We start from the raw sequence: 22967 nt of genomic DNA, 5'->3' as shown, positions 1-22967 counted from the left end.
TCCAATCACACTAATCTCCTATTCCTCAAACCCAGCAAGGAAAGCTTCCACCTTAGGGCTTTGTCACCTTCACACCATCTAAGAGGTATGTTCTGTTGTCCTGTTTCTGTCACCTGTAGATGAAGAGGTGAAGCCTCATAGAAATGAATTATGTTGCCCAAGGTAGCAGAGTCAGAGTGGGAATATACGTTCATCTGGCTCCTCAGCTGTTCATCTGCCCCCACCTTACCCAGATGCCTAACATAACATTCATGCAGGCATTAAAAATAATTTTTATTTAGCACCTGCTAAGGCCAAGCACTGCTTATTGGGATAGAGTCCTTTCCCTCACTGAGCTGTACATTCTAGTGAGAAACACAGATAGTAAACCAAGTAAATAAGTATGCAATGTAACATTAGAGTGATATGAAAAAAATAAAGGCAGAGGACTGAGAGAGTGGGGTACAATTTTGGCTAGGTGGTCAAGGGAAACTTCTCTGAGGAGTGGTATGTGAGCAGAGACCTGAACTTACACTCAGGTCTATCTGAAGGACATTCTAGAAAATTCATATAAAGGGAATAGGCTGGGCGCTTTATATTTATATAAAGGGAATAGGCTCACACCTGCAATCCCAGCACTTTGGGAGGCCGAGGGGGGCGGATCATGAGGTCAGGAGATCGAGACCATCCTGGCTAACAAGGTGAAATCCCATCTCTACTAAAAAAAAAAAACAAAAAATTAGCCGGGCATGGTATAGTCCCAGGTACTCAGGAGGCTGAGGCAGGAGAATCGCTTGAACCTGTGAGGCAGAGGTTGCAGTGAGCCAAGATCACGCCACTGCACTCCAGCCTGGGTGACAGAGTGAGACTCTGTCTCAAAAAAACAAAAGAAAAAGAAAAAGAAAATTTATATAAAGGGAATAATATAATAATATGTGGTCTTTTGTGACTACTTTCTTTCACTTAGCACAATATTTTTAAGGCTCATCCATGTCATGACATGTATCAGTACTTCATTCCTTTTTAGGGCCAAATAATATTCCACTGTATAGATGTACAGTAGTCCCCCCATATCCTTGTTTCACTTTCTGTAATTTCAGTTACCTGTAGTCAACTGCAGTACAAAAATAGGTGAGTACAGCACAAGACACTTTGAGAGACCACATTCATTACTTTTATTAGTGTATTTTATAACTGTTCTATTAATATTATTGTTAATCTCTTACTGTACCTAATTTATAAACTAAACTTTATCATAGCTATGTATGTATAGGAGAAAACAGTATATATAGGGTTTGGTAGTATCTGTAGTTACATGAATCCACTGGGGATCTTGGAATATAACCTCCTCAGATAAGGAGGAGACTACCACATTTTGTTTATCAGTTCATCAAATGATGAATGTTTGGATTGTTTCCACCTTTTGGCTATTATAAATAATGCTGCTGTAAACATTCGTATACAAGTTTTCATGTGGACGTGTTTTTATTTTTCTTGGGTATCTAGCTAGGAGTGGCATTTCTGAGTCATATGATAATTCTGATTAATCATTTGAGGAACTGCCAGACTATTTTCAAAAGTGGCTTCACCATTATACATTCCCACAAGTGGGTATGAGGGTTCTGATTTCTCCAAATCTTCACCCATATTTGTTATTATCTGACTTTTTGATTTAAGCCATCTTAATGAATGTGAAGTGCTATCAATTTCACCATGGTTTTGATTTGCATTTCTCTCATGACTAACGATGTTGAACATCTTTTCATGTGCTTTTGGGGCATTTATATATTATCCTTGGAGAAATGTCCATTCAGATCCTTTGCTCATTTTTTAATTGGACCATTTGCTTTTTATTATTGAGTTGTAAGAATTCTTTCTATATTACAGATATAAGGTCTTTGTCAGATATGTTATTTATACAGATTTTCTCCCATTCTGGGTTTTTTTTTTAGACAGAGTCTCGCCCCATCACCCAGGCCGGAGTGCCATAATGCAATCACAGCTCACTGCAGCCTTGACCTCCTGTGCTTAAGCAATTCTCCCACCTCAGCCTTTTGAGTAGCTAGGACTACAGTTGCATGCCACCACACTGGCTAATTTTTGTATTTTTTTTTTTTTTTGTAGGGACGGGGTTTTGCCATGTTGCCCAGGCTAATCTTGAACTCCTGGGTTCAAGCATTCCATCCTCCTTAGCCTCCCAAACTGCTGGGATTACAGGCATGAGCCACCATGCCTGGTCTTTTCACTTTCTTGATAATATCCTGTACAAAAGTTTTTAATTTGGATGAAGGCTAATTTATCTTTTTGTTGTCGTTGCTGCTCATGTTTTTGGTGCAGTAAGAAAAATCTTTTTTGGCCAGGCGCGGTGGCTCACACCTGTAATCCCAGCACTTTGGGAGGCCGAGGCAGGTGGATCACGAGGTCAAGAGATCGAGAGCATTCTGGTCAACATGGTGAAACCCCGTCTCTACTAAAAATACAAAAAATTAGCTGGGCATGGTGGCGTACGCCTGTAGTCCCAGCTACTTGGGAGGCTGAGGCAGGAGAATTGCTTGAACCCAGGAGGTGGAGGTTGCGGTGAGGATCGCGCCATTGCACTCCAGCCTGGGTAACAAGAGCGAAACTCCATCTCAAAAAAAAAAAAAAAAAGAAAAAGAAAAAGAAAAATCTTTTTTGCCAAATCTATGATCATGAAGATTTACCCGTTTGTTTTCTTCTGATAGTTTCAGAGGTTTAGCTCTTACATTTAGATTTTTTGTATATTTTTAGTTAATATTTTATATATGTATAAGGTAGAGTCAAACTTCATTCTTTTGTAAGTAGATATACAGTTGTTTCAGCATCATTTGTTAAAAAGACTCTTCTTTCCCCCACTGAATAATCTTGGCACCCTGGTGGAAAATCAGTTGACCACTGACACATGGTTTTATTTCTGGACTTCCAATTCTATTCCATCCTTATGCCAGTACTATACTATCCTGATTACCATTTGCTTTATATTAAATTTTGAAGTCAGAAAGTATGAATCCTCCTCCTTTTTCTTTTTCAAGATTGTTTTGGCTATTCTCAATCTCTTGCAACTCAATTAGTTTGCCAATTTCTACAAATAAGGAAAAAGGGGTCATGAATTCGGAGCAGGGGACTAAACAGGGAATTCATTTGGTCTTTACTTGATAAAATGGTCCCAGGTTTCAGTCTAGATCAAAAGTGGGCAAAGTTTTTTAAATGTGTTTAAGACTGGTTAGTTTCCAATAAATTTTTTAAGGGCCAGAGAGCGTTTTAGAGTTGGTGAGCCATTTGGTCTCTGCTGCAGTTACTCAGCGTTACCACGTAGCATGGAAGCAGCTACAGACAATACCTAGCAAATGAGTGTGGTTGGGTTCCAATAAAATTTTATTTATGTATACAAATATATGTCACAAAATATTCTTCTTTAAATTCTTTGCAACCATTTAAAATGTAAAGACCATTCTTAGCTCAAGGCCACACAAAAACATGTGATCAGCAAGGGTTGGCATTTAGGCTGTAGTTTGCCAACTTCTGATATAGACCATTAGATTTCTGTGTCTAGATTCAAGGTCACAGCCCCAGTTGAGTATTCATAATTAATAGTTTTGACCTGCATTACTTCTTTGGCTTATCTCTAGGCTCACTAAATAAATGCAGTCAAAATTCATGTCTTTGCCCTCATTTTAAAAAGTACACACATACACGTTTACACTTGTATCAGTCTGGGTTTGATGAGGAGACAGAAACCATACAGTAATTTAAAGAATTATTTTGCCAGGCATGGTGGCTCACACCTGTAATCTCAGCACCTTAGGAGACTGAGGTGGGCAGATCACCACCTGAGGTCAGGAGTTCCAGACCAGCTTGGCCAACATGGTAAAACCCCATCTCTACTAAAACTACAAAAATTGCTGGTCATGGTGGCGGGCGCCTGTAATTCCAGCTACTCAGGAGGCTGAGGCAGGGAGAATCACTTGAACCCAAGAAGCAGAGATTGCAGTGAGCCGAGATGTTGAACTCCAGCCTAGGCAACAGAGCAAAACTTTGCCTCGAAAAAAAAATTATTTTGCAAAGATAAATATAAATACTAAGGAAAAAAATCCCACAGCTGAGGGGGATTACCCAAGGATAAACTTGGAAGGAGGATTCCCTACCCAAGCCTAGGGTTCAGTCCTTACTGGAGATGTGGTTGCAGCCCACTGGACAGCAGAAAAGTTTTGAGGGGGAAGGTTGTGCAGGCCAGAGTTGGTCCACAGTCACCAGGCAAGCAGGAATAACCCTTTGGGGCACAAATAAGTCTTTTTTATTGCATCTGATTCCAAGAAGTAGAAAAAATGGTTATTTAACAGTTACTGCCATCTTCGCTCACATACAGAGTAAATGGTGGAGTCAAGACCTCTCCTGAAAACCCCTCAGAGGTGAGTGAGGTAGCGACTTGGGGTGGCAAGACAGTCCTCTTAAGTCAGCTGAGGAGGGGCATCGGATGAAGCTCCGCCCACAAGCCCTGCCCACACAGGTCTTCTCCCTGAGCGTGTCCTCCTCTAGCACAAGATGAGGTTTAACTTACTACTAGTGTGTTTCACATTTTCCCTCTTCACCCATGTAAAGTTTGTCCCAAAAAAAAGCTGTTCTTTGATGAGGTGCACCTTTTTCCTAAGTCCTTGTCCATTCTCCCCACACGTGCGGAAGTATTTCTATTCTGTATAAGGGGTCACTCATGGCTGAAGCCTTATCCACACTCCTTATATACCTAACATGTCTTAGAATCAATTCTCTGGAGAGACAATGAGATGGAAAATTGAGGATTCATTGGGGAGTGAGGGCAGGACTGTGCAGAGGAAGAGGCTGACCTGCAATGTGTCTGCAACCCAGTGATCCTTCAGTTCAACTGGGACCTCTGGATCTGGAATGACCTTCTGGAGTTGTCCCAGTTGAGTCAAGGGGTGGGGCCGGGAGCTACCCCTGCGAAGATGCATACCCCCAGGGTGTGCAGCTCCCTGTGGCTGAGAGCGAGTTCCAGAGTTGAGGGCATCTCTGCCAGCAGCAACACTGTTCTCCCAGACAGCTGAGCTGTTAGCCCTGAAAAGGCCATCTGGGCAGAGCTCCACAGTGTCCCCACATGCCGATTCTGCCTGTGGTGTGTGATCACAAAAGCTTTGCCCATACACCCTGCAACAATGACCTCCTTCCTGAGGGCCACCTTGACTGTCCATTCTTTTGCTCACCAACACTCCCCAGACAATGGTGCTTTCCCCTGAGGCTGTCATTGGATGTTTGGTAAATGTTGATTATTGCTAAAGCCTTACCCACGGTCTCTACACAAATGAAATTTCTCTCTTCAGTGTATCCTCTGTACACATTCTATACTCATAAGGCTTCTCTCCTGAACGTGTCCCTCCCATGCCAGATAAGGGTCGACACATCTCTGGAACTTCACCCACATTCTGCATACATATGAGTGTATCTATTCCCCATGTGTCTCTCTGGGGTAACATGAGGCTTGACTGATCACTCAAGTCTTGCCCATGACCCCTGCATACACAGGTTTCTCCCATCAGTGTGTCCTCTGGTGCCTGATGAAATTTGACTTTCGACTAAAGCCTCGCCCGCACTCCCTACAAACATAATGCTTCTCCTGAGTGTGTCCTCTGGTGGACAAGGAGGAGTGATTTCTGGCTAAAGCCTCAGCAACACTCACTGCAAAGTAAGGCTTCTCTCCTGAGTGTGTCCTCTCATGTAAAATGAGGGTTGACTTGTCACAAAAGCTTCACCCACATTACCTGCAAATATAAGGCTTCTCATTTGTGTGTGTCCTCTGGTATCTGGTAAGATTTGACTTCTGGCTAAAACCTCACCCACACTCCCTGCAAACATCATGCTTTTCCCCCAAGTGTGTCCTCTGGTGGACAACAAGGAATGATTTCCGACTAAAGCCTCATCCACACTCACCACACACATAAGGCTTCTCTCCAGAGTGCATTGGCTCATGTATCATGAGGGTTGACTTGTCGCAGAAGCCTCTCCCACACTCCCTGCAAACATAAGTCTTCTCATCTGAGTGTGTCCTCTGGTGTTTGATGAGATCTGAGTTCTGGCTAAAGCCTTGCCCACACTCCCTGCACAAATAAGGCTTCTCCGCGGAGTGAATCCTCTCGTGTTTTCTGAGGGTTGACTTATCACAAAAACCTCGTCCACACTTTAGGCACATATAGGGTTTCTCACCTGAGTGTGTCCCCTGGTGTCTGATGAAGGATGACTTCTCGCTAAAGCTTCGGCCATACTCGCTGCAAACATAGGGCTTCTCCTCTGAGTGAGTCCACTGATGTCTATTGAGGATGGACTTATTTCTAAAGCTTTGCCCACACTCCGTGCACAAATAAGGCTTCTCTTCTGAATGTGTTATCTGGGGTCCGTTGAGGTTATAATTCTGGCTAAAACCTTGCCCACACTCACTTCACACATAAGGCTTCTCCATCGAGTGTGTCCGATGGTGTCTGATGAAGGTTGATCTATCTTGAAAGCCTTGCCCATAATCACTGCAAATGTAGGGCTTCTCCCCTAAGAGCGTTCTTGGATTTGTAATAAAGTTTGATTCCAGGTTATGGTCTGGTTCACACTCTCTACAGCTGATTGCTTCAAATCTCAAGGTTTCCAATTCCTTCAAGTCTTTGGCTGCGCATGGTTTGTTCTTTGGGCTGAACTGGGCTCTGTTTCTGCCACCATGTTGCCTTCTCTAGGACTTGCTGACTGTCTTGGGAGTAGGCTGGGGAATGCCCTTGAGGTTTCTCTCTCCTCTGTCCTTGCAGACCAGGGTTTGGAGCCACCTCCTCTCTCCTGATCTTCTGTGTTTTCATACCAGCAGCTTTGATGGGAATACTGCTGCCCCTGCTGTTTCCAACGCCCTGGGCTAGAATTCCCTGAATGGAAGTGATTTTCTGCACATAAGCCCAGGAAGATCTGAAGCACATGTTGGCTGAGGAATTGCTGACAAGAGAAGGCCAGAAGGCAGGAGGAACAAGGGTAGATTTCTGGCTTTGGATCTGCTAAAGAAATAAAGTTTTCAGTTAGAGTACATAAGTAAGGCTGCTGGGCTCTTCTCCCTTGTCTTAGGACAGAGAATGTTTTGCTGCCATGCCTGTAATTGATATTATAAATACAATACAATTTGCTTCTGAACAATGATTCCTTTACATTCCATCACATTTTCTATTGCAATCCAAAAAATCCACAACAAAAACATCTTGAGACCAGGAACCTCTTAAGTGAGTATTCTGTTCTGTAAATAGCTTTAATTATACTTAGCCTTCTCCTTCTTCTAAAATCTTCTAAGCCATAGACATTCACATTGGTATATACTGTCCACAACTCTTTGTTCTGCTTGGAGATAATGGTCTCTATGACACGCAGAAATCTCCTTCATAACTGTTCTTATTATATAAAAAAGAGTCTGATAGGCATAAAAAGTCCCTCAGTCTGGAGGGTTTCAAATGTAGGCGAAAGTGTATGGAATAGTTATTAAAGAAATTATACTATATAAAACAAATATAAATTTCAGGCTGACCATCTGTAAACAAAGACTTCTTAGAAAACGTCAAAGTACTTGGTTCTCTCCTAAGTATTATGAATTCGGCAATGAACAAGAAAGACGTGGTCCATGATTTTAGGACTGTGACAACAAACCAAAACAACAAAATCTGCCTTTCTTTCCACTTTTCATCAATTAGTAAAAAGACAAATTTTTCATTTACAGCAGCACCTGCTTACAAAATATCAAAACTAGGTGTTGCATTTCATCACAACTAGATCTATCCAGTTGATGCTGAGAAATAACCACTTCCTTGGCCCCAGACCCTGCTGAGCTTGATTGAAGACTTCTGCCTAACTAATGAACACTGGAATCTTTATACTCAACTCTGTCTGTCCCTACAAACTCATTTTATCCTATCCAGAATGCTAGTTTTCAAACCTTTATTAGCAAAGCCATCATGAAACTGCTCTCTAACAGTAAAACATTTTACTTTTTCCCCCTCACCAAACTATATGTGAATTTCTTCACTGCTGTGTCTCCTTGTCTCTTATGTGAAGGATTTGTGCCTTTTGATTTTCTGACCTTTTGTGTTCTTTGTTTTAGTTTCTGACAATGTGTTTTCCCTTTGGTTGCTTTCTGTGCATAGGCTGAGCTGTATCTGCTCAAAGCTGCTTGTCTGTCAGCCTTGCCATGGGTGAGGCTCTCAGCAGCCGTTAGACTCTGCTTGCTGTTACTGAACACTCCCTGAGCTTATTTGGTTTACTTGGGTTCTTAAAGTAACTCATTATTTGTTTCTGTTTCTGGCCAGTCACCTCTTATAAGACTTGTGGTCATTCTAGTATTTCGTGACATGAACTTTTAGTCTTGATACTTTGACCGTGACTTGCTGCCATCTTTTTGGCTTATCTAGAAGCATACCAGGTTATTCAGACTACAGTCTGAATATATAGATGGTATATAGCACTGATGTAACACCCTACATTACTGAGAAGTATTTCAGTAGAAGAAGAAATCTCATTTGTGTCTATTTTGTGTTAAACACAGGAACCAGAAGCTCATTACACTTAACACCCTGTTAAGTGGGCCCCATGTGTACTCATTATGATTCTAATCCCTATGCCTTACTAGGAACGTGTCACCATTTCACTAAAGATAATTTAGATTTACAGATGCCATTCTGAGGAACTCTGTTTTCTATCATGCCCCTTTGCTATATAATAATTCAGTTAAGAGATCTGGCTTACATCATCAATACATTTACTCATTTGCTTAATCTTAAAATGTAAGGAATAAGGCTAGGCACGGTGGCTCACACCTATAATCTCAGAACTTTGGGAGGCTGATGCAGGCGGATCACCTGAGGTCGGGAGTTTGAGACCAGCCTAACGAATGTAGAGAAACCGCATCTCTACTAAAAATACAAAATTAGCCGGGCATGGTGGCACATGTATGTAATCCCAGCTACTCAAGAGACTGAGGCAGGAGAATCACTTAAACCCGGGAGGCAGAGGTTGCAGTGAGTCGAGATCATGCCATTGCACTCCAGCCTAGGCAACAAGAGCAAAACTTCATCTCAAAAAAAAAAAAAGCAAGGAATATAGTTTCAGAATTGTTGACCCATATCCTTATAAAATACATAAAAAATATAGTCCATTTAGTTCAAGATTTGTTTGCAGTTCTTCTTTGTGAACAGAGAAGGAGTTGGGCAATTTTTTCTGTAAAGAACCAAAGAGTAGCATGGTGGCTCATACCTATAATATCAGCACTTTGGGAGGCTGTGGGTGGATCACGAGGTCAGGAGTTCAAGACCAGCCTGACCAACATGGTGAAACACCATCTTTAAAAACTAAATAAATAAAAATAAAAAAAGTAAAAAGAACCAAAGAGTAAATATTTTAGGCTTTGTATACAGTGACATGATCCCTATCATGACTGCTTAACTCTGACAATGTATAACAAAAGCAGCTATAAATAATTCATTGTTCAAAAAAAACTTTATTTACAAAAACAGGCAGTGAGAGAGATTTGACCTGTAGACCCTAGGTTTGCCAACTCTCACTTTACTATAAAGTATGGTCAAAGCTCTCTGTTAACTGGGTTGTTTTCCCGTTACCTGTGGTTGTATTATTATTTTGGAACATAGGTAGATTTTTTTCTTTGTATTCCAGTTTAGGGATTTTCCCTCTTTGTTGATTTAATTCCTTTCTTTGGGTATGTAAAACACTAGTATGCTCTAAAAGTGCAAAACAATTCAGAAAGGTCTCCTCAGAGAGGACATGCCTCTCTTTTCCATAGCCTTCCAGCCAAATTCCACATATAACGTCACAGCTAACCAATCTCATTAGTTTCTGGTTTATTAACCCTGTGATATTTTGTGGAAAAAAAAAAAGAAGAAACATATGCGTATGCTCATAATTTATCAGAATTTACTCCCTATCAGTTCAGAGGAGCTCTTCCTCATTCTGGAAGGATGTACCATAACTTCTTCAACCAATTGACTACGTAGGAGCAATTAGGTTACTCTAGTATTTTATATAGAAACAATGCTATAGTGAATAACCTTGTGCAAATGTAATAACTTTGGAGATGAATCTTCAGGGTAAATTCTTCTAGGTAGGATTGCCAGGTCAAAGCACAGGCACATATAGTTTTGTTACGTATTGCCAAATTTCCCTCCATAATGGCTGCAGCATTTCTGCATTGCCATCTACAGTGTATAATGTTGCCTATATCCCTCAGCTTTGTCAAGTATTTTGTCAACCCTTGAAATGTTGTGAATGATACATTAAGAATGATGTGTAGTTTTAATTTGCATTAATCTAATTAGAAGTGCAGTTAAACACCTTTTCAAACATTTAAGGGCCAGTGTTATATTTTATTTTATGAACTATCTATTTAGGTATTTTGCCTATTTTCTTCCTATCTGGTTTTAGGGTTCTTCTTCTTAAATTTTAAGATTCATTCTATATTATGGAAAATAACTCTTTATATGTGATATACTGTCTGTGACAAATATTTCCTGGAAAATTAACCTTTCTTTTGACTTTGTTTACAGTATCAAACTTATCACTCTTCTCCTCTAGGCATCTGAATTTTTAACCAAATTTAGAAAACCTTTTCCTCTGTCCAGGTGATAGAATATTTACCCCTATTCTATCCTAGTATGTTTATGGTTTAATTTTTTACATTTAGAGCTCGAGTCATATGGGATTTTTTTTTTGTGTATGGTGTTTGGTATATGGTCCAGTGTTGTTCTTTCAAATGGAAATGGATATCTAGTTGCCCAACACCATTTATTAAAATGTCCATCTTTACTCCAGGGATTTGAGATGCTACCTTCATCGCATACCAAAGTTCCGTAAGTTCTTGGGTTGACTTCCTAACCTTCTCCTCAATTCCACTGGTCTATTTGTCTAGTCATGGGCCAGCACCACAGCGTTTTCTTTCTTTATTTTCTCCTTGCAGCTTTAACTCAAAGGACACATTTTAATTCTAAAGGTTTTGTAGTATATTTTAGTGTCTGATAAGGATAGTACTCTGTTATGGCTTTTATTTTTCAGTGTATTCTTGACAGTTTTTCCACATTTATTTTTCCATGTGAATTTCACAAAAGAGCTTGTTACTACTTTTTTATTGGGATATGTTACCTTTATGAATTACCTTAGGGATAACTGACAACCTGATTTTAATCTATAAAAATATGTTTTGAGGCCAGGCATGGCTCACACCTGTAATCCCAGCACTTCAGGATGCCCATATAGGTGGATCACTTTAGACCAGGAGCTTGAGACCAGCATGGGCAACATGGCAAAACCCTGTCTCTACTAAATATACAAACAGTTAGCTGCCATGGTGGCATGTACCTATAGTCCCAGCTACTAGGATGATTGAAGTGGGAGAATCACCTGAGCCCAGGAAGTCGAGGCTGCAGTGAGCTATGATCATGCCACTGTGCTCCAACCTGGATGATAGATATGAGACCCTGTCTCAAAAAAAAAATATATATATATATATATATATATAATATATATATTTACATATATATTAATTTATATATTATATATATTTATGTTATATATATTATAAATATATATATCATATATATGCAAAATATATTTGATTAAAAATAATATATAAAAATATTATATCTTTATATTATATATATATTTTATTTATTTTATATAAATATATATATTATTTTTACTCAAATTTTAACATAGATTTGGTATTAGATGATTCCATTAACTTTGTTGAATATAGTCGTGGTATTGTGATTATGTAAAAATCCATTTTTAATTTTTAGATATATGTGGTATATTTAAGGATGTCATGGTATTTTGAATTAACTTTAAAATAATTTGGCCAGAAAGGGAGAAGGGAATGATAATACAAGCAGGTAATGTGTTAATAACTATTAAATCTAGATAATTCATGTTCCTCCTTGACCTATCAGCCCTGTGAACACTTATTTCTAAGATTCAACTTAAGCTCCCCTCTTGCAGTAAACTGTATTTTGGTCACAATATCTGCTGTTCCTCCCCCATAGAGCCCATCTCTGAAGGATTATCTTTCCCACCACAATGACATCAGATTTGGCTGTGGGATTTGCTTTGGCCAATGAAGGTTAGTAGGAAGTTAGTACATTTTCAAACAAGTTTTAAGAGCTACCATGTGGTCCCATCCATCATTGCTCTTTTTCCCTATACTTTGAGAACCCCATGATCGAGACAGAAACTGCTCCTTTGCTTGGATCCCAAAACCAATAGTAATATTTTATGATACATAAACATATGAAATTCAAATTTCAGTGTGCATAAAGGAAGTTTTACTGGAACATAGCCATGCTCATCCATTTACATATCATTTATGGGTGCAACTCAATGGCAAATTAAGGGTTGCTACAGAGGCCTTATCACCTTTAAAAACAATTCTTGTTTGGCCCTTTACAGAAAACATTGGCCAATTCCTGATCTAGAGTTTATGTTGCAATTGATAACATTTATCAACCCAGATTTAAATAATTATTTTAAGTTTGTAAACAAATGAAGACAAAAAAATATGGTTTATGAAACCCCCAAACCACAATAAACTTGACTCTTAATTTTAACTTGTGTCACAGAGATGCATCTCTCCCTACTCTGCACCTTGCAAACCATGCCCCAGCCTCACTGGCCTCCTTGCAGTTTCATATACTGGGCAGGTACATCCCCTCACTAAAGTCTTCACATCAGTAATTCCCTCCCCCTGAAATGCCCTTACCCTAGATACTAGAGTTCTAACCTCCTCACCACATTTGTCTTTGGCCAAATGTTACTTTACTGATTTCAAATACCCAGTTTTAAAATTCAGCCAGCCATCCTATCACACCCAATACCCCTTTATCCTGCCTTATTTTACTATTTTTCACTATGTTTCACTTATCACCTTTTAACATGCCATTTTATAATATCCCTATATAGAGAGCTTTTTGATGTCTATCTACTTACACTAGAAAGTAAGCCCCATGGAGGCAGGGATTATGATTTTACTAATGTGTTCTAGTGTCTAGAACATTTTTTGTGGTACATAGTAGGTGATCAATAAATCTCTACTGAATTAATGAAGGAAAGGAAAGAACACAGCCTCACCCTATGAGAGAAGATTCCTGTAATTCTCCAGCATCACTTCTTTGTATGGATTCCTCTGCTCTGGACTCAGTCTCTTCCATTCTGCTTCCGTGAAGATCACAGTCACATCCCTTAATGTAACTGGTACCTACAAACAACCAGTAAATTAATGTATAGCAAGCCACCATCAATCTTCCCTGTGTGTGGAGCACACCTGCTGTCCCTGGAGAGCCTGGATATGCAAGTTGATGTAATTCGTCAGAGTACACGGTTCTCCATATGAAGTTCTTCTGAGCACTACTGCATGCCTGGCTTTCTGTTTTTTGTTTGTTTGTTTGTTTGAGACCGAGTTTTGCTCTTGTTGCCCAGGCTGGAGTGCAATGGCACAACTTGGCTCACCACAACCTTTTCCTCCCGTGTTCAAGTGATTCTCCTGCCTCAGACTCCTAAGTAGCTGAGATTACAGGCCTGTGCCACCAAATACAAAAATTTTTTGTATTTTTAGTAGAGATGGGGTTTCTCCATGTTGGTCACGCTGGTCTCAAACTCCTGATCTCAGGTGATCTGCCCGCCTCAGCCTCCCAAACTGCTGGGATTACATGCGTGAGCTACCACACCTAGCGCCTGGCTTTCTGTTAAAACCTGTGAGGAGCATAACTGAGCACAGAACACATTCTAGGTCCTTGACACATATAATTTCACTGGAGAAATGATTTGTGAATTAGTTTGAAAACCTCAGGGAGTGTTTAGGACAGTGACCTTGAGGATTCATAAGGAAAGAATTCAGAGAACAGCAGAGAATGGGCTGCAGAAGGAATAAACACATCTTCACCGCTCTTCCGGAGCGGTGAAGATTTAGAGGAGAAAATGGAAGAAAACTTTGATTACAGAGAAAAATGGAAATGAACAGATGGGTTCTGGAATGAGCATTTTTTAAAAGTTAAGGTTACTAAATGGGATCTGTAAAATCCTTGTCTTTGCTATGTATTTTAACAATTTTTTTCAACAAAGCCTAATGCTTCACTCATCTACCCAGATGTTGACCACCTTTTCCCTTCCCAAGAAAGAGAATATATGTCTGTTCTCTGTGAAATGAGCCAGCAGTTCAGAAAAAAAATGTAACCCCCAACTCACCACTATTTGGGCCTTTCCCTCCTTCTCCTGGGGCCAGTCAGTATCATTAGAAGGCAAGCCTAGGGAAAGAAAAAGAAGCCATGAGAAACCAGACCTCCTTCCCCCACCCATGACACTCCCTCAGCAGCTCTTCTGAGCCTTAGGAAGGAGTCACTTTACTCAGAGGTGACCTCTGAAGCATTCTTAGGTGAACCTGGAGTCTTAGCTCCCTCTTCATCTCTCTAGCCCTTCAACAATTCTCACCTTTTGCTTCATGATTTTGAGCCAATTTCTTCATGGTCTCTATATGTTCCCCATTCTTTGAAAGGAAAATCTCCTCCCAGTCTTCATCTCCCAGTGCTGAAGGATAAGGCGACATCATGGCCCCAGGGTCAGCCCAGTGTGTGCCTTGAAATTCTGCCAGAGGTCCAGGTACATGTTATTTCATCTCAAGATGGATTCTGCTGCCTTCTTCCGACCTTTATTGTAAAAGCCCATCTTTTTTCCATGCAGCCAGGCCCTGTGGGATAAAGAAGCAATGTGATATTGCTGGGGCTTTTATTGTGGGCCCTAGGCCTAAGCCTCTTCAACGGGGATCCTGTCCTCTCACACCCTCATTATTCAACAAACATGGAGTCTCCGTCTATAGGGGTTCCCTGGATTTTCTACCTTCATTCACTCTACCTTCATTTCTAGGCCCTCATGCTTATATTCTGCCACCATCCCTTAGCTCTCAAAATTTATTTCTTCTGTCTCTGTACCTCAGATTCAAATTCTATGTTTTGAATCAGTCTCTGCTACTACCTCAAGCCTGAATCAGAGAGAAGACAGAATATAACATAATGCCTGTGGAGAAAGAGCCTCTGAATGTTTCCTGCAGACCAATCAGTGCATGCAGAACTCAGCTTCTGACTCCCCTGCCCCGGCCCAAGGTTCCATCTATGTTCAATTCCCTATGTCTTGGATGGGCACAGTGGCTTACATCTGTAATGCCAGTACTTTGGGAGGCTAAGGCAAATAGATCGCTTGAGCTCAGGGGTTCAAGACTAGTCTGGACAACATGGCAAAAATACCATTTCTACAAAAAATACAAAAATTAGCTGGGCATGGTGGTGTATGCCTATAGTCCCAGCTACTCAGCAGGCTCAGGTGGGTGGATCAGCTGAGCTCGGGAAGTCAGGGCTGCAATGAGCTGAGATCGTGCCACTGCACTCTAGTCTGGACGACAGGAGTGAGACCCTGTCTCAAAAAAAAAAAAAAAAAAAAAAAAATTCCTATATCCCTGTATCCTGAGGCATTTAGGAGATCAAAACTCAGTCCTTCTTACTTAAGGGAGAGCGCCAGGTCTCACAATTACTCTGAACAGATAACACCCCAGCATCCATTTCTATGCATGCCTACCACATGACCTTATCAGAGATGTGCATTTGTGTATCCTGATGCGCCCAAGTCAGTCTTACACTGATGTGGTCCCAAAGAAGGCAGGTGGTATTAGGAGCTATGCCACCTTCAGAAGCTCCTCAGATGCTGTCTAAGATTTTACCCCAAATGACTACAGGCCTATTGTTGCCTAGTACCCTTCTGAGACTACCTCGGGCCTCTAAGCAGCTCTTGTAAGTCATCCCCCAACACCACAGGCAGAGATGATCTCTCCCTCTTCTGTCAAACCTGGGCATCATACCATATTGCAATTTCTCTATTTATGTGACTGTCTTTACTAAACTATGACACTTCTTGTAAGATGAAATGAATCTCAAGTCTTTTTGCTAATCTAATTCTAGTGATGGGGATAAAAGAGTCCTTTGTGGTAGATTTTATCATCGTTCCCAATTACTTGTTGCTCTATAAAAGGACTGTACTTCCCAGTCCCAGACATCAGGCTTGACCTTGTAACTTGCCTTGGAAAATGAATGTGAGTGAAAGTGACAATGCCATTTCTAAGCACTGCATAATTCTACCATTTCTCTTGTTCTCAGAACTATGTCCCCAAAGGGACTGTGGTTCTGTTGTAAAAGGTCATGGTACGAAGCTAAAGCCAGCATGTAATATCTGCAGTACAACTTAGCTGAAGCTGACAAAGCCTTTCTCCTAGTAACACTAGTAGCCGGGCGCTGTGGCTCACGCCTGTAATCCCAGCTCTTAGGGAGGCAGAGGCGGGAGGATAGCTTGAGCCCAGAAGTTCGAGACCTGCCTGGGCAATATAGCGAGACCCCATTCTCCACAAAAAGGAAAAAAACAAAAAGACAAAAAAAAAAAAAAAAGAAAAAAATAAATAAATGTAACTTCCCTAGTAACACTAGTATCTGTAGCTAACATTTGTAAAGCAAGATCTGTACTAAGTGCAGATTTTTTTTTTTTTTTTGAGACAGAGTCTCGCTCTGTTGCCCAGGTTGGAGTGCAGTGGTGCAGTCTCAGGATGAAATAATTCTCCTTCCTCAGCTTCCTGAGTAGCTGGGATTACACGTGCCTGCCACCATATACAGCTAATTTTTTGTATTTTTAGTAGAGACTGTGTTTCACCATATTGGTCAAGCTGGTCTTGAACTCCTGACCTCATGATCTGCCAGCCTCGACCTCTCAAAGCGTTGGGATTACAGGCACAAGCAACTGGCCACTAAGTGCAATTTCTGATAATCTTCAGAACACAGCCAAGAGGTGGATGCTGCTATTCTTTCCATCTCACAAAGGAGGAAACCGGGGCACCAAGGGGCTGCTTTATTTGTCTTTAAGATTACACAGCTACCAAAAGTCAGAGCCTGGCCCAAGGTTAGGCTGAGTTCTTCTATAATAATAACCTCCACACAATCTCAGTGACTTAATGTAATGACGGTTTATTTCTCATCAGACTCCATGACTATTATCTGTCAACTAATTCATCTTCACTCAAGGACTGGGGCTAACAGTGCAGCCCCTATTTGGAAAATGGCCAGTAGAAGTAGCAGAGGAAGACAAAAGATGGAGAACCCTATACAAGTGCTTAAAAATTCTACCCAAAGAGACAATTCTGACCATAACTCACTGGCAAATCAAGTCACCTGGTCACTCCTGAGTTCAACATGATAGGGTGTATACCTATAAGGAGTGGCCACACAAAGAGGATGAAGAGTGAAACATGCTACTATAAGGACCCAAGCCCATAAACCCATTCTCACCTAGCCCTAGTCCTCACTATTGATTCAGCCTTCAAAGTACAAAGATTTGTGGTTGTGCCTAGAAGACAAAAATGAAGGACATGGTCCCATCACTTGCCATACCACCACAGAACAAGCAGGGATGCTGTCCAGGAGGAAGCTCATTCAGCACAGAAAGAACAAATTTGGGGGAGCAGAACAAAGTTTGATGTTTGAGACTAGATTTGAGATGCTTAATACAGGTTCAAGTGGAGATTACAAGTAGGCAATTCGTCATCCAAGACTGAAGTGGAAGGAAGAGGTCGAGGCTAGAGTCATACAGATGGATTTAAAGTCCTCAGAGTGGAGGAGATCAGCAAGGCAGAGGAGGAAGATGAAAGAATCGTCAAGGACTAAGCTCTGGAGGACTCCAAGTTAGGAGGCCAGGAAAAAAAAAAGAACTGGCAAGGGAGACAGAGAAGTAGCCTGTGAGGGAGAAAGAAAAGGAGAGGTACATACAGTTCTGGAGCCCAAGGACAAGGTGTGTCAAGGAGGAGGAGGAGATCGACCACAGGAACTGCTGCCAAGAAGACCGAGTAAAATAAAGACTGGAAATTCAGTCCTGGGTGTAGCACAGTAGAGGCTGCTGGTGACCGTGACAAGAACAGTTTCTGGAGTGTGGACTACAAAAGGATTTAAAACAGAATGGAAAAATAGGAACTGGAGGTAACAAGTATAGACCATTCTTTTGGGGAGTTTTGCTATGAAGGAAAGCAGAGAAATGGGGTAACAGCTAAAGGGAGAGATCACACTCAAAAGTAGCTCAAAACCTTCAAGTGGTTCCCTAATGGCCACAGAATGAAGTCCAACTCACTAACTTGGTATCCCGGCCTTTCTTAATAACGGCCCAACCCACTTCTCAATCTGAGCCACCCCCCAACCCCATCCCGGCCCATATGGCTCCTCCACAGCCAGGAAACAGGGCTGCTCAATGCTCACAAAGACTTATTTAGTCCTGCTAGTTATTAGGCACCATGTCAGTGACAGAAAATAAGCAAGAGGTCCCTGATCCTTAAAGAGCCACTTCATGGTCCAGTTCAACAAAGTACTCATATATAAAGTGCTTTAAGCCAGGTTCGGTGACTAACACCTGTAATCCCAGCACACTGGGGGGCCAAGGCAGGTGCATCACCTGAGGATGGGAGTATTGAGACAAGCCTGACCAGCATGGTGAAACCCTGTCTCTAATAAAAATACAAAATTAGCAGGACATGGTGGCACATGCCTGTAATCCCAGCTACTCAGGAGGCTGAGGCAGGAGAATCACTTGAACCCAGGAGGTGGAGGTTACAGCTGAGATCACACCATTGCACTTCAGCCTGGGCAATAAGAACAAAATTCCATCTTAAAACAAACAAACAAACAAAAAACAAAAACAAAATGCTTTGGTGCCAAAGAAGAGGCTGCAGACAACTTTGCCTGAAAAAAATCAAGGCATGCTTTGCAATGGAGTAAATGTGTGACTAAATCAATAGGAGTTTGATTGCCAAGTAGGAAACCACAGAGGAATAAAACAGCACAGAATGGAATCTATTCCCACACAACTACAAGGGCACGACAAAGGGAGTAAGTTTTAGGGACAAGACTGAAAAGGTGAATTGAGAGATAATTCAGATATTAATCAGATATCAGTATTAACAACCACAGTCCATATTTAGTAAGCATATACTATGTGCCAGGCACTACCTTATAGGAATTATCTGCCAGACCGTATAAAAATTACTACATTTCTTCCACACAACTCCATGAGATGGGCACTATTATTTTCACCATTTTACAGATGAGGAGTAAAAGGCACAGGGAGTGAAATAATGTTTCGAAGGTTACACAGCCAATGTGTGGTAAAGACGGGCTTTGAACCCAGGCAGTCTCCAGAGCTCACACCCAGGCTGGAGTGCAGTGGTGCGATCTCGGCTCACTGGAACTTCTACCTTCCAGGCCCAAGCCATCCTCCCATCTCAGCCTCCTTAGTAGCTGGGACCACAGGTGTGCACCACCATGCCCAGCTAATTTTTCTATTTTAAGTAGAGACAGGTTTCACCATGTTGCTCAGGCTGAGTTCAAGCGGTCCACCCCTTCAGCCTCCCAAAGTGTCGACATTACAGGCGTGAGCCACCACTCATGGCCTCATACTCTAATTTAGGCATCCCCAGACTTTTTACACAGGGGGCCAGTTCACTGTCCCTCAGACCATTGGAGGGCCGCCACATACTGTGCTCTTCTCACTGACCACCAATGAAAGAGGTGCCCCTTCCTGAAGTGCGGCGGGGGACCAGATGCGGCCTGCGGGCCATAGTTTGGGGACACCTGCTCTAATTATTGACTTTGGACAGAGTTGGAGGTAGGCAATAAGAAATGGCCCTCTTGAGTAGATGAGTGGCATGATCCTTATTTTTCCTTCAGAGAAGCGACTCAAAAGGCAGGGTGGAGGGTGAACTAGAATGTGGAGAAGAAAAAAAATCTGGATAGCACAGCAGTGAGATGAGGGGAAAGGAATAAAGGGATATACCAAGGTAGAATGGAGAGGACTCCATTGCTAATTAGAAGGGCGAGAATTTCAGAAAGAACAAGTTGGCAAAAAGGACTCAGAGCTCCTGTTCGTGACCAGAAGCGGAAAGCACAGTCATTAACAGAAATTAGCAACAGGTAAAGAGAAAAGGGAGCGGGAGAATTGGCCTTGCTGAATTCCAGATACTTCTCCCTCTTAAACTTCTTACCTGAATTGTTAGGTGTGTACAGTTTGAACTAAGCAATGGTATATTTTTTAGAAGAAATGGGCAGATTTTCAAACAGTCTAGGAATTAAGACATTAAGGAATTACTGTCAATTTTGTTGAATGTGGTAATATTATGGTTACATATTTAACAAATAGTCCTTCTCTGTTGGAAATGCATATGATAGTATTTATAGGTAAAATTATGTGATGTCTGGGATTTCCTTCCAAATACTCCAGTAGCAAAAACAAGAAAAATGAGGCAGGTGGTGGGGGGGGAGGGCTCAATGAAACAGGGATTATAGAATGTTGATAACTGACGAAGTTCTAAATCCTAATTCTACCCAACCCAGCCATATTGCCAGGTAAGTTTTTTAAACTCTGTAACATGCCACTTCTTCTATCAGTTCAGAGTTTTGATTCCTAACTTTCAAACTGTTGAGAGTTTAAAATATTGTGGAGACTATAAACCCAGCTGCCTGGCACAGAACAATGGCCCAATAAATGGGGATCACCACCATTTTTTATTTCACAGTAGCTGACAAAGCCCTGGGAATCCAGGAGCTAGGATGAAATATGGCTGGGGCAAGGATGGTGGTCACCTGAATGAAAGTACCGGTCTGGGGTGATATTCCCCTTGGAGATCCTTGCCCTTAAAATCCTCCCAGTATTGTGGAAATACAAGCAAAGCCTTAAGCCTCAATTGCTAGACTTCAGAGTACAAGACATCAGATGGGCACAGGAAATTCAGACATGGTTTTGAGCAGAAAAGACACTATAGGAATATGAAAGGTAAGGGGTACCTACCAGACAGTAGGTTCTCAGGGACACAGAACTCCTTCCTTTTTCAAGAGATAGTCCTCTCCTGGCAGACAGGGATTGGAGAATGTGGACCTGAGGATGAAACAGGCAGTATGAGCTTCAGGATTGTCTCCTAGCATCCAGATATGGAGGCTAGAAATCCCCAAGTTTAAAATGAGCAGGGCTCCTCTCCCTTCAACAAGAAAGCTTCAGATCTGTCAGAGAAGAGAAGAATGTAAACAGCTTCTAGGGGACAGAACCACATGGGGACATCAGAATACAGTCTGCCCTGACAAGCTGCTATTACGTATTTATCCCTTTAATGCCTATGGGCCTCAAGCTGTAATATTATTTATTAGTAATAGTTAACACTTACTAAACTCTTACTGTATACCACAGGCAATTCCAGGCACCATACAAATTTTACCTTCCCAAAACTCCATGAGTTATTATACCTTCCTCAAAATGACAATGCTAGAAAGTGCCTCGATTTGAAGTCTAGCTGCAGAGCGCCACACCCTTAGCCAGTTGGGCCAGTAATAATGTCAGCAGTGACCAATCTCTCTGGAGTTTGACAATTCTTAAAGTGTGTCCACACATAGAGTTGAGGGGATGCAGATGAAACAAAATTGGCCATGAGTTAACAAATGTTGAATATGGTGAACAGGTCCATGGCAGTTCACTGTATGTCTCTATTGGGTAGACTTCAAATTTGTCCCTACCAAAAATTAAAAATAAAATTAAACGCCTGATATCTGGAACTCACCATATGCCAGAAGTGATTTGGATTGTCAATCAAAAGCCCCCAGAGTTCCCCACCCTACCTAACCCTTTACAGCCCAAACCAGAAATTTGGCCCTAACATGTGAAGCAAAAGCAGACAAGTAAAGAAGTCAGCCAGACGGGCCACCCAGATTAAAACCAAACCCAGGATCTTTGCCGCAAAGCACAGGGGCACCTGCCACATGACACACCTTGGGACATCAGGTCCCAGAGAAAAGACCTGCCCCCATTCAAAAAACCTCCCTAAAAACCCCAGGGACTCCTGACCCAAGACACTCGCCCAGACCCTCTAAGGATATTTTGACCACCTCTGGAACCCCTAATAAACCAAGGCCCATCAAGCATCAAGGCCTCAAATGGCCTACCCCTCACCCCATCCCCGTCACCACTTGGGACATATCCAGCCCCACCCAAAAAACAGAAAAACAAAAAATAAAACCTTGGCATCCACGATCAGCCCTGTATTCCCACAACCATTCGGAGATGCAGGACTGAAAAAGTTCCCCAGCCAAAACCACCGGGGGATGTGCGGACCTAGCCACGTTCCCACCATAGCCTCGGGGATGGTCGTCCATTTGGCCCTGGCTGAATTCATTCCCACAACCCACAGAAACCCCAGGACGCACGACTGGGGCCGCACTCCTTATTCTTAAACTGGCTAACCCAGAATAATCCCGCCTGGTTCAAGACAGAGTTCCAGGTCACTCTCGTCCTAGCGGAGGAAGAAAGGTCCGCGGAGGTGCCGGCGGCCCCAAGGTTACCAGCGAGCTGCTGCTCACCCCATCGCCTGGCCCCAGTGGGTACCGCAAGCCGCGCCCCCTCCTCCAAAAACCAAATATCCCCAACCTGCACTCTCCATCGGCCACACTCTACCCCGCGTCCTAACCTAGGCCCGGCCTTTCCAGACCCTCTTTTCCCCAGGAGAGAGGGTATCCCGGGGCCAAGGAGCGGTGGAGGCCCAGCTCACCAGAGCCAGCGGACGAGTTCTCTCAGACCTCCTGCGCCGACCTATGCCAGAACTACAGTTCCAGCATCCTCGCAGACTTCGGTTCCCATTGGTCGCCACGGAGCCGCTTCTCGGCCGTGCAACGGTTAATTTACCAGGACAGTGACTACTGCAGTGACAGCCTCTGTGTCTTCTTTTAAAATCCCATGCTGAAAACAGTTTCTGTCCCGAGTGAAGTCTCTGTCCCCTCCGCCCGGTCTTCAAAAAAAAAAAAAAAAAAGACTGCACTCCCCACAAGCCTCCGCGGGAGCTTCCGCAG

The 22967-nt window shown here is 42.1% G+C and overlaps 1 protein-coding gene across 1 annotated transcript; it reads right to left on the bottom strand.

Annotated features, from left to right (window-relative positions):
• Positions 1-1026: 1026 nt before the first annotated feature.
• ZNF343 (zinc finger protein 343) lies at positions 1027-22921 on the bottom strand. The gene is given in 8 exon segments (XM_039479732.2): positions 1027-5621; positions 5623-5692; positions 5695-6660; positions 6663-7031; positions 13144-13270; positions 14257-14315; positions 14500-14755; positions 22670-22921. Coding segments are annotated over 7 exon segments (1788 nt in total). The 5' UTR covers positions 14618-14755; positions 22670-22921; the 3' UTR covers positions 1027-5542.
• Positions 22922-22967: the final 46 nt, after the last annotated feature.

Source organism: Saimiri boliviensis, chromosome 9 (assembly GCF_048565385.1).
Source record: "Saimiri boliviensis isolate mSaiBol1 chromosome 9, mSaiBol1.pri, whole genome shotgun sequence".
Lineage (NCBI taxonomy): Eukaryota > Metazoa > Chordata > Mammalia > Primates > Cebidae > Saimiri > Saimiri boliviensis.
This window is presented reverse-complemented; position numbering and strand designations above follow the sequence as displayed.